At 55.0% G+C, this 11712-nt stretch overlaps 1 protein-coding gene across 3 annotated transcripts; it reads right to left on the bottom strand.

The window, feature by feature from the left end:
* Positions 1 to 1628: 1628 nt before the first annotated feature.
* MMAB (metabolism of cobalamin associated B) lies at positions 1629 to 11648 on the bottom strand. 3 transcript variants are annotated; one of them, XM_007525247.3, is made up of 9 exons: positions 11467 to 11637; positions 9635 to 9696; positions 7388 to 7481; positions 6556 to 6613; positions 4818 to 4890; positions 4542 to 4639; positions 3957 to 4021; positions 3332 to 3391; positions 1629 to 1992 (listed from the first exon to the last, which is right to left on the bottom strand). In XM_007525247.3, the coding sequence occupies exons 1-9, from the start codon at positions 11580 to 11582 to the stop codon at positions 1893 to 1895; spliced, it is 726 nt and encodes a 241-aa protein (XP_007525309.1). In that variant the 5' UTR covers positions 11583 to 11637; the 3' UTR covers positions 1629 to 1892. The 3 variants fall into 3 exon arrangements, with proteins under 3 accessions (XP_007525309.1, XP_060048590.1, XP_060048591.1); XM_060192607.1 differs by lacking the exon at positions 4818 to 4890 and having other exon boundaries at positions 3332 to 3433; positions 11467 to 11648; XM_060192608.1 differs by lacking the exon at positions 1629 to 1992 and having other exon boundaries at positions 3339 to 3433; positions 11467 to 11641.
* Between the last annotated feature and the right edge of the window lie 64 nt (positions 11649 to 11712).

Genomic DNA, 11712 nt, shown 5'->3' with positions numbered 1-11712 from the left:
TGTGAACAGGGGTAGATGGCATAATAGTTCTGCAAAGAGACTCTTATTCCTGAGGCTCCGAGGTCTCAGGTTCATGGTGAATTCACCCTCTTTTTTTTTTCTTTATCGGGGAATTCATGTTTTACATTCGACAGTAAATACAATAGTTTGTACATGCATAACATTTCTCAGTTTTCCACATAACAATACAACCCCCACTAGGTCCTCTGTCATCCTTCTTGGGAATTCGCCCTCTTTACTTCATCTTTAATGGAGCTTAAAGAAATCATGTGAAGTGAGATAAGTCAGAAACAGAAGGATGAAGATGGGATGATCTCACTCATAGACAGAAGTTGAAGAACAAGATCAGAAGGGAAAACACTAAGCAGAACTTGGACTGGAGCTGGTGTGCTGCACCAAAGTCAAACACTCTGGGGTGGGGGGAGGGTTCAGGTCCGGGAACAGGATGGCAGAGGACGACCTAGTGGGGGGTTGTACTGTTATGTGGAAATGTTATGCATGTGCAAACTATTGTATTTTACTGTTGACTGTAAATCATTAACCCCCCAATAAAGAAATTTTTAAGAAAAGGAAGGGAGGGAGGTAGGAAGGAAGGAAGATGGCTGCTGGGAACAATGGATTCTGCATACGGTTAGTGAGCTTCAGCAGTAACTGCGGTCATCATAAACATTAATAAACATTAATGATAAGTTTTGAAAAAGCAGTAGGTGGGCCAGGGTTGGCACGCCCAGTTAAGTGCACGTCACCATGTGTAAGGACCTGGGTTCAAGCCCCCAGCCCCCACCTGCAGGGAGGAAGCTTCATGAGTGGTGAAGTAGGGCTGCAGGGGGGGTCTCTGTCTTTCTCCCTCTCTATCCTGTCCAATAAAATAGAAAGAAAAAAAAATGGAAAAAGTGGTCACCAGGAGCAGTGGCTTCATAGTGCTGGCACAAAGTTCTCAGTGATAACTCTCATGGCAATAAAAAGTAAATAAAAAATTAAAAAGGATGTTTAAAAAGCAATAGCTGACACTGGACAGAGGGTCCAGCCTCCCCAGGCCTCATGGGGCCACCCGCCCGCATGGTGGGTGGGTGGAGGTCATAGGCCACTCAGCCCTGAGCCGGCCCTGCCAAAGCCGCTTCCTGCCTCGGGCAGAACGGATGCCCCGCCTTGTCGAGGCTGCTGCCTCGTCCTTCTCCCTGCCCGGGTACACAGCTGGCACTGGCAGTGTCGTTTCGGAGCAGAGGCGGCTGGTGACAAGTGAACTAAAACATGGCCGTGGCAGGAATCTCAGGAGGCGCGAACCTGCCAAGTGTAGCATCTGAGAAATGTTGTCTTCCAGTCAGTGGTGAGGGAACCTGAGCTCTTGGGCCCCGCTGCACTCAGGAGAAGCTCCTTAGGCCTCGCCCCGGCCACCCAGGCCCACGCATGCACCCAAGCCCAGGGATCCCCAGGCCTCGCAGGCCCACCTGCAGCTAGCACAGACGGGCCCCTCCCCCAGGTGCCTGTACTCTGGTGCGGGTGGTCACATTCCCAGGGGCCTGTGGTCCCTCTCCAAATCTTTGAGCGGCAACGCTTGTGGTTAAATTATAGTTTCCTTCCTCCTCTCCCTCCCTCCCTCCCTCCCTCTCCCACACACAGACCAAGCCTTTCCCATATTTATTCATTTATTTATTTTTCTGGGTGGTCCCTCATTGCAGCATCACTGGCCCTCTCCTTCCCACCATGCTGCATTCACTCCCACTTGCTGGAGACCCAGCGCCCCTGGGCTCAGGCTGGCGTGACAGGGGAAGGTGACAGGGGCCAGGAGAAAGCAGAGTCTGCTCACTCAGGGTCAGGACCCCCCCCCCCCCCAAGAGCCGACTGCTCTTCTAGGGGAGCCCTCAGTGCCGCCTCCTCTTTTCTCCAAGGCCTCAGGCTTGGTTCGATGAGTCATTTTTCTTGTATATTTGCTCTGGCTGCCCCTCCTGCAGGGCCACACGTCTGGCCAGTGTGAAGAGATAGTCGCTGAGTCTGGAGGGCAGAGAGCAGCGGGGGTGATGGAAAATGAGAGATCAATGCTAACTGGGTCCTGCTCCTATTAGCCTCCGAGCAGGAAGTATCAATCTTCCGGGCCGATCACGGGCAGGACAGCGGGACCTCAGCCAACTCAGCATGATGGATGCTGGGACACCGCTGCCCGCGTGGGGACCGGACCGGCTCTGGCGCCGGGGCAGGGAGGGGAGAGGGAGCGCATGACCCTGGGGCCTCTGGCATGGCTGCTGCACCTCCCAGTGACCAGGACTGGCATCCCCAAACTGGGGGGAGTCACCAGGTCTGGGGGCTGGGCTCTGTGGGTCTAGGCTGCACCGGCGAGGACACCACTGGGGCTGAGTGACACAGGATGGCCTCCAAGAGCCTTCCTAGTGGGGTGTCAGCGGCACCTCCCCCAGCTATGACACCAAAGCTTGTCTCCAGATATCCAGAGGCCCCGGACTGTTCTGGTGTCCACATCTGAGCCCCACTCTCTTCCTTTCTCTGACGCACCCACTATGGAGCCAAGGGACGGGGCATCTCACCACACGGCAGAGGAAGCCCTCAAATCTGCCCACGGGACTGTAGCTGTGTAGCTGTCCCATGGTCCCCTCCATTGCTCCTTGCCCCTGGCCTGACCCTCCCCGGCCTGCTGGATCCTCATGGGGGTCAGGTACCTGCCCCCTAGGGGGGTGGGCAGTAGGTGATACTCTGCTCCAGATGGGGAGACACGTGCCCCCATGTACATACACTCAGGGGACTAGTGTAAGGCACCCCCACAGTGGCTGATGTGACATACAGCACCCCCTCCCAGGAGGAAAGGAGCTGGTCAGGACCCCCTGAAGTCCATGTCCCAGAGGAGGAAGGCCCATCAGGACCAGTGGGGGACTGGACCCTGAGCTCAGCACTCCCAGCTGCCCCTGCCCTGCCCGTCTCACCCACACTGGGGACGCAGGGACACAGTGGTGGAGCAGAAGCCGGTGGGGCAGGCCTGGAGCCGGTGGTGACCCCAGCTCAGAGCTCCCCTCCCCACACAAACCACCCCAGACCCCACAGCTCAGGGCCAAGGCTCAGAGTCTTGGGCTGTGTCCTGCTCTGTCCTCCTGGTGCACACTGTCCCTGAGGCCGTGGGGGAAGTGGTTAAGGGAGTCAGCCCCCATCAGTCTAAACCCAGGCCTGCCCGCCACCAGCAGAGTGGCCCTGCTCCTGCACCGCTTGGGTCCTGGGTCCCCTCCGAGTCTCAGCCATGCCCACAGCTTAGCCCAGGGGACTGAAGGACAGGCCAGGCCGTGCCCGGCTCCATGCCCCCTGCCACAGGACCCCCAGCCTTACCAAGTACCTGTTTAAGAACTTGGCCACGTTCGTGTCCGTCTCACCTGCCTGGACCAGAGGCACCACGCTGGAAGGCCAGGGGGCACGTCAGCACGTAGTTTGAGCCGCACTGCCAGGACCGGGGCTGCACTGCAGGTGGGCCCTCCCTCCCTCCCTCCCTGAGCCTGTCCCAACCACGGGAAACCACTTCCAAATGGCCCCAGGGCCCTCCCCACCACCTGGGGCTCTGCATCCCCCAGATGCCTGCCTATCCCCGACACCACAGCAGCCGGGCCCCAGGGAAGTGAGGTCTCCCACAGAACCCTGTTTGAATGGCACCATCCTGAGGGGTGGGAGCGACCAACTGTAGCCTCTCAGCCACCACCCTCTGCTGCCTCCCCCAGAACCTCTGTGCCAACAAGTGGCTGTGCCAGCTGTCCCACCCAGGCCTCTGTGTCCGACCCCAGGGCCCCTGCTGCCAGCCACGGCCCCTACAGCCGGGAGCTTTCAGCAGAGCCAGGCTCCCAGCCCTCAAACGTCATCCCAGCTCCTTGGCTCGGCTCCCAGGCCTTCTTTCCAGTCTGGGGAGCGGAATGGGTGAGGGCTGGGGGGGCTCTTCACTCCTGTCTGAGGGCAGGGCCCAGGCCCCTTACCGTCTCTCAGCCCGGCGGCAGACAGCCCTACAGATGTGCAGCGTGGCACTGCTCCTGCCCCCTGACTGTGAAGAGAGGGCGTGTCGGCCAGGTGCAGGAGGATGGGGTATTGGGGACAGGTGGGTGGACACAGGGATCCTGCCTGCTGGAGCTGGCTGGGACACCTCCACTGGGTACCCTCTATGGTGGGTGTGACCAAGGAGGACTGACTGGTGTCTGTAGGGGCTTGGGGACAGCTTCAATCACTGTTAAGAGCTGGGGGACGGGAATAGTGGCGCACCTGGCTGAGGGCACATATTTCCATGCTCAAGGACCCATGTTCAAGCCCCCGGCTCCCCACCTGCAGGGGGGGATGCTTCACTAGCGGTGAAGGTCTGCAGATGTCTCTTTCTTTCTCCATCTCCCCTCCCCTCTCAATTTCTGTCTCTAATAGAATGGGGGAGAAATGGCTGCGGGGAGAGCTGCCACCAAGCCCCATAGATAACCCTGGTGGCAATAAATTAAACAAAAAAAGAGTTAGAGGGGGCTGCTTGACACCCATGCTTATGTCAGCTGCCCCCCAGGGGAGGCCCCCCCAATACCTACGGGCAGAATGAAAGCTGTGAGTGGGGGCAGCTGGCAGGAGTGCACGTCGATCCACTGCTCCAGCTGCTCCACAGGCCCCGCTGGGAACGCAGTGAGCTCTGGGGACAGGACAGAGGAACACAGGAGGCCCGTGGGCCCTAGCCCCCTCACGCCACTGGGAGGAGGCACCTTCCCTCCTGGGGGCCTGGGGCGAAGCTGGCAGTGTGCTTGGTGACAGGCAGGAACCCCTCCCCCCCGTGGGTGCCCTGGGCATGGGGGCTGCTCAGAGGGAAGTACTTAGGTGAGACTCCCGGGCAGAGGAGCGCGGGGTCGCCAGGGCGGAGCTGACGTCCTGCAGCCAGCACTGGACCTGGGTGGGCAACATGAGGCCTAGTCAGGGTAGGCGGTGCACATGACCCTCAGAACCCCTCGTCTTACTGGTTGCTGACTCTGCACCAGTGTGATTCCACCATCCCGTCCTCCCCCTTTAACTTCAAATACAGACAGACGTTAGACACACAGACAGAGAGAGTGAGAGATACCACAACACAGCCCCACATTCATCAAGCTGCCCCTGGTGCAGCTGCTCCCATGCGGTGCTGGGAGCTCGAACCCAGGTCCTCACATACAGGCAAGTGAGCCAGCTCCCGCCCCGTCAGAGCCATTCTGCCCGGTGTTTAGAAGCTCACCGGCACCGGCAGACTCTGAACCTTCAGCGTGCAGCCACATCTGTGGGGGACCTGGCTCACTGGGGGACCATGAGCACCGAGCACCCAGCACCTGGGGCTAGAGGGAGCCCCTGCTCTAACCCTTGCTTCCCCGGTACCCAGGGCTCTGAGGCCCCAGCAGTGCTCTATGATCTACCTCCTCCTTGGGTCTCTACCTGCCTTTGGCGTGGGTGGCCAGTTTTTTTGTTTTTTTTTTGGGGGGGAGCCAGGGAGGCCAGCTCACCAGACAGGGACAGATGGGACCCAATGGGGTCAGCACAGGAACCCTGGTCATCTGGAGAAGAGGTCCTGGAGCCTTGACTGAAAGGACAGGGGGGCTTCTGTGTCCCTGCCCCGGAAAGAGCACAGCCTCCAGAGACAAGCACGGTGGACGAGCACAGCCCCCAAGGCACGGGGCCAGGCTCAGTGTCCCAGCACTGACCCACATGGCTCTTCCTCCTCCTCCTCTTTTTTAAAAATCTTTATTTATTTATTTATTCCCTTTTGTTGCCCTTGCTGTTTTTATTGTTGTAGTTATTATTGTTGTTGTTATTGATGTCGTCGTTGTTGGATAGGACAGTGAGAAATGAAGAGAGGAGGGGAAGACAGAGAGAGGGAGAGAAAGACAGACACCTGCAGACCTGCTTCACCGCCTGTGAAGCGACTCCCCTGCAGGTGGGGAGATGGGGTCTGGAATCAGGATCCTTACGCCGGTCCTTGTGCTTTGCGCCACATGGGCTTAACCCGCTGCACTACTGCTTGACTCCCTAATTATTTTTTTATTTGGTAGTACAGAGAGAAATTGAAAGGCTTGTGGGAAAAAAAGAGAGACCTGCAGCACTGCTTCACCACTTGCAAAGCCTTTTGTCTGCAGGTGGGAACTAGGGGCTTGAACCTGGGTCCCTGCACGTTGTAACCTGTGCTCAACCAGGTGAGCCTCTGCCTGCCCCCCTGGGATGCTTTCTAAAGACTCTGGTTGTAGCAGACATTGAGGCCTTGGCCACATGTCACACATTCTTGGTGTGTGTGTGTGTGGGGGGGTGGGTTGTTCCTGTCTCTGCTCTTGAAGTCCCCTCTGAGCTGGGGATGAGCCCATTTCTTGGGGGACAGAAAGGCTTGTGACTCCAAGTCTTCTGGCCGAGCGAGGCCTGACATCCTGGGGCTCCCATGGGGCTGCTTTACCTGACACGTCCCCCTCTACCTGCAATCCTCACCTGTTTGTGTGTGTGTGTGTGTGTGTGTCAGGAGAGGGGGGTGGCTTACACGTCCCCAGGTCACCAGGCCTCAGGGAGGAAGACCCCCAGAATGGGGGGTACCACATCACTCACCTTTTGCAGCTCCTCCGTAAATGGGTGGCCCTTCTCTGCCATCAGTTCACGAGCGAGCCTGTGAGAGAGGCAGGAGGGCTGGAGCAGGCGGCCCGATGCCTCGCCAGGGAAAGGCTCTGAGTGTGAGCGCTCGGCCAGGCCGGCTGCACTAGCTTGGTGAGAACACAGCAAGGGCGTGTGGGATTCTCAAAATGCCTTTTCTTAAAAGGTGACTCGTTGGGGGTCGGGCGGTGGCGCAGTGGGTTAAGCGCATGTGGCGCAAAGCACAGGGACCGGTGTAATGATCCTGGTTCGAGCCCCTGGCTTCCCACCTGCAGGGGAGTCGCTTCACAGGCGGTGAAGCAGGTCTGCAGGTGTCTGTCTTTCTCTCCCCCTCTCTGTCTTCCCCTCCTCTCTCCATTTCTCTCTGTCCTATCCAACACGAACAACATCAACAATGGCAATAATAATAACCACAACGAGGCTACAACAACAAGGGCAACAAAAGGGGGGGAAAATGGCCTCTAGGAGCGGTGGATTCATGGGGCAGGCACCGAGCCCAGCATAATAACCCTGGAGGGAAAACAAACAAAGAAAAAGGTGACTCGTTCAGTCTATACTTCCTTCTTTTTTCTCCTTTCCCTTTCTTCTCTTATTTTTTCTTTTTTTTTTTTTTTTTCTTTCTGCAGCCCATGGAGCTGACCAGATGCCCCTGGCTTCCCAGCAAGGCCAGCTCATCAAAGCCTGGGGAAGTCCAGGCTCAGCGACACTGGTGGGGGCCCCCCCATGACTGCCACCAGCCAGCACCCCTCCATGCTCGCTGAGGCCAAGCCGGTCCCCTCGGCCCCCTTACCCAATGGCTGAGCTTAATTCATCCGCGGTTCCCAAGGCTTCGAATACCTGGTCATCTTTAGGGCGTCTTTCTCCAGTGAAGGTGCTGGAAAACCCTGTGGGGAAAATGGTTAGCTGCCTGAAATACAAACCCCCCATATGCCCTTTGAAAAAACTTTGCATCGCAATGTAACACACGTGCAGAGAAGTGCTCAAACCCTGAGCGTTCACATTGATCACTGCTGGGAACAGAACAGAACAGAATTCAAGAGACTGGACCCAGAGCAAGAGTTTGAACAGACCCAGTGCCCCCCAGAAGCCCCTGGGGCTCCCCTTTTGGCTGCTGTTCCAATGCTCACTTCTTTCCTAATGTATTCTCTCTTTTTTTAATTTCTTTATTGGGGAATTTTTTTTTTCTCTTTACCAGTGCACTACTCAACTCTGGTTTATGGTGGTGCCTGGGACTTTTGGAGCCTCAGCCATGAGAGCCTCTTTGCAGAACCATCAAGCTGTCTCCCCCAGGTTTCTGGTGCATCTTCTAAGCATTAAAATCAGAAACTCATCCTCCTGCTAGAGCAAGCAAGCACGTGTACACATTACACAGAAGTTCTACAGCACGTAAGACGGCAGTCTCTGCACCTCTGGCTGAGTCACACTTCCCACGTGTCCCCAAGCTGTGACAAAGCCAGGGGCACCGTGCTGCTGATGGCCAAGAGCTGGCTGGGTATGACCAGTCAGGCTTTGGTGTTGCCATCAGCCGGGAAGGCACTTGAGAGGCTGTTTCCTGTGGCACACACCATGTCACAAAACACCATCAGACGGACCTCCCTGACTTTGACAGACGGCCCCAAACCAGAATGTCGACCACACCACAATCACGTCTGCACAGAGCACCGTGCAGGTAATGTCGCTTACAGCTGCACCCTGCTGCCTCTCCCACCTTCTAGGTAAAGATGATTGGGCAGCCAGCTCCGAACTTCACTCTCTTTACTTTTCATGAGGCTTACCACTGTGCCCACTGAAGCTGCACAGTTCAGTTGTACTAAGCACACTCTGTAAACACATTCATATGGAGATATACATATATATGTACGTATGTATGTATAGCAAGGACACAGGAAGTCCGCTCTCTTTTACTTTTTTTGTGAAGCCCACCTGCAGGGGAGTCGCTTCACAGGCGGTGAAGCAGGTCTGCAGGTGTCTGTCTTTCTCTCCCCCCCCCCCCGTCTTCCCCTCCTCTCTCCATTTCTGTCCTATCCAACAACAACATCATCAACAACAACAATAATAGCTACAACAATAAAAGAACAAGGGCAACAAAAGGGAATAAATAAATACAAAAATATATATATACTTTTTTTTACTTATTTCATATGAGACAGAGTTTCACATGAGAGAAACACACACACAGACATGAGAGCTCCATTCCAGCACCTGTGGTACTGGGGCTCAGACTGTGAGTCTTGGTCCTGCATTCTACCAGTTGAACAATATCGAATATTGTTTTTTTAATTTATTTTGGATAGAGACAGAGAAATTGAGAGGAGAGGGGAAAGAGAGAGGGAGAAAGAGACCTGCAGCACTGCTTGCCCTCTCATGAAGCTTCCTCAGTGCAGAGAGGGGCCAGGCCAGAGGCTCGAACCCCTGTACACATACATGTTTTTTAATTATAAGAACAGTGTACACTCACTGTGAAAAATAACAAAGCGTGTGTAATCAACAACGAAAGCGTTGCTGTCTTTTCCCTCCTTTACAGCTCAATGTAGCCTATTGAGCAAGAGTCCACAGTGTGGCCTTCCAGGCTACTCTCTGCATGCTTATCTGTTATGCAACTCGCTTTTTTTTTTTTCCTCCAGGGTTATTGCTGGGGCTCAGTGCCTGCACCATGAATCCACTGCTCCTGGAGGCTCTTTCTTCCATTATTGCTGCTGTTGTTGTTGGATAAGACAGAGAGAAATTGAGAGGGGAGAAGACAGAGAAGGGGAGAGAAAAAACAGACATCTGCAGCCCTGCCGGGAGCTCAAAGCAGGATCCTTGTGTGGGTCCCTGCACTTCACACTACGTGAGCTTCACCCGGTGCGCCACCACCCGGCCTGCAACTCGCTTTTTTTGATGAATGCGCACAAACATGTCAGATTTCACAAAGCAGCATTGGGATGCAGACTGTGGCCTGTCACATGCTCCGTAACTAGAATATCAAAGGCTTGGAAGAAAGCATTCCCAGGGAGCCTTGCTATGTCTTCGCTTTGTTAACCTGTCCCCACCCTACCTTTGTCTCCTGTTTTGGTGTAAATCTTGGGGGGCTTGGACGTCTTCGAAGAAGGCTGTGGCCTGATGAGAAACAGCAGCAAATGTTGAGTTGGGAGGCTGCACCTCCTTCTGGGTCTTAGCTCACCACACTCCCCTCACCTCCCAGCCCTTGGATCTCTCAGTGACGCCTCTCTTCACCCTGAAGTTGGGTGTGTGTTTTTTTTTTTTTTTTGAGAAAATGTCCTTTTTTAAAAAAAAAATTATTTTGTTTATTTTCCCTTTTGTTGCCCATGTTGTTTTATTATTGTTGTTATTATTGTTGTTGTTATTGATGTTGTTGTTAGACAGGACAAAAAGAAATGGAGAGAGGAGGGGAAGACAGAGAGGGGGAGAGACAGACAGACACCTGCAGACCTGCTTCACCGCCTGTGATGCGACTCTCCTGCAGGTGGGGAGCCGGGGCTCCAACCGGGATCCTTATGCCGATCCTTGAGCTTTGCGCCACCTGCGCTTAATCTGCTGCGCTACCGCCCGACTCCCGGATGTGTTTTTTTTAAGGGGAAAAGGTGCTGGGATTCATACATGAAGAGCATGCGCACTCTACCTCGGAGGCCCATCCCAGGCCCGTCCCTTTTTCGTCCTTTTTTTTTTTTTTTTTTTTTTTTTTTTTTTTTTTAACCAGAGCACTTCTCAGCTCTGGTTTATGGTGGTGTGAGGGATTGAACCTGGGATTTTGAAGCCTCATATATGAGAGTCTCTTTCCATAACCATTATGCTAACTGCTCCCACCCTTTTTATATTTTATTTTTATTTATTTTTTTAAATTGTTTCATGTTTATTCCCTTTTGTTGCGCTGGTTGCCTTTTAATTAATTAATTAAAATTTTAAGGCTGTGCTGAGCAATGTGTCAAAAGCCTTAGAAATGCAAGGGGGCCCACTATTGATTTTTAGAAAACTTGAACTTCTTCAGCCATACAGAGAGATAAAAGAGGGAGAAATAGGAGAGAAGGAAAAACCCCACAGCCCTGCCCACCCTCCATGGGGCTCCCTGGGTGCTGTGCAGGGTGCTGAGAGAGGAGAGACCCCACAGCCTTGCCCACCCTCCATGGGCTCCCTGGGTGCTGTGCCTGGTGCTGAGAGAGGAGAGACCCCACAGCCCTGCCCACCCTCCATGGGCTCCCTGGGTGCTGTGCATGGTGCTCCCATGAAGTGCTGTGGATTTATTTTTATTTATTTATTTTTAAAAATTTTTTTAACCAGAGCACTGTTCAGCTCTGGCTTATGGTGGCCCAGGGGATTGAACATAGGATTTGGAGCCTCAGGCATGAGAGTCTGTTTGCATAACCATTATGCTATCTACTCTCCGGCCCCGAATTGCTGTGGATTTAACCTGCTGGGGTTGAGGATTTAACCTGAGGCCTCAAGCTTGCAAGGCCTATGCTCTACCTGCTGAGCCATCTCCCTAGTGTTACAAAGTTATTCAAAAGTAAAAGGCCTGGATCTGGGAAAGGCATAAATGGATAGCAGCTCAGGGTACTCTTGACGTTCTGGGTGCGGGGACTGGGGTGCAGTCCTGGGGTGTGTGGGGGATCGATAAGCATAGACAACTCCGTGCACCTGTGTCCTGGGGCGCAAGCCCCTCTGGATGTGGTTCAAGTCTAACCCGACGACCTGCCTGCCCATTGGGAACAGGCGCTGGGCTTCCCTCCACCTCGACGTCATCGTGACGTCAGACCGACAGGCAGGACGTCACCCGGCAGTCACCGCGGGAACGCTCAGGACCCGGTGACATATCCGGGGCAGCCCCACACCGCGACAGGCGTTGGAATTAGCGCCCTGCCGGGCACTCACCTGTCCCTGCCTTCCACGCCTGGGGGCCCGCGGCTCTGGAAACGGGGGTGCAAGAGGCAGCAGCCGCTGAAAGCCGCGCGCAGGCCGAGCCGGCCCCCCAGCACGCAGGCCGCCATGCGCCCGGGCCTGGGGCGAGGAATGACCCTCCCAGCGGCCCGTCCGGGGCCTACGGTGACTCCGCCTATCGCCGAACGCGCCACGCACCGCCGCCACTTCCCATTGGTCTGTGCCTCTCGCCTCAGGGCG

The sequence above is a fragment of the Erinaceus europaeus genome, chromosome 6, assembly GCF_950295315.1.
Source record: "Erinaceus europaeus chromosome 6, mEriEur2.1, whole genome shotgun sequence".
Taxonomy (NCBI): Eukaryota; Metazoa; Chordata; class Mammalia; order Eulipotyphla; family Erinaceidae; genus Erinaceus; species Erinaceus europaeus.
This window is presented reverse-complemented; position numbering and strand designations above follow the sequence as displayed.

Excerpts from the sequence above, each read along its gene's own strand:
- MMAB (XM_007525247.3), bottom strand. The coding sequence starts at position 11,582 with ATGGCGGCCTGCGTGCTGGGGGGCCGGCTCGGCCTGCGCGCGGCTTTC. Across the intron at positions 9,697-11,466 it reads GGCGTGGAAGGCAGGGACAG|GCCACAGCCTTCTTCGAAGA; the intron begins GTGAGTGCCCGG and ends GTTTCTCATCAG. Across the intron at positions 1,993-3,331 it reads GTGGCCAAGTTCTTAAACAG|ACTCAGCGACTATCTCTTCA; the intron begins GTACTTGGTAAG and ends TCTGCCCTCCAG.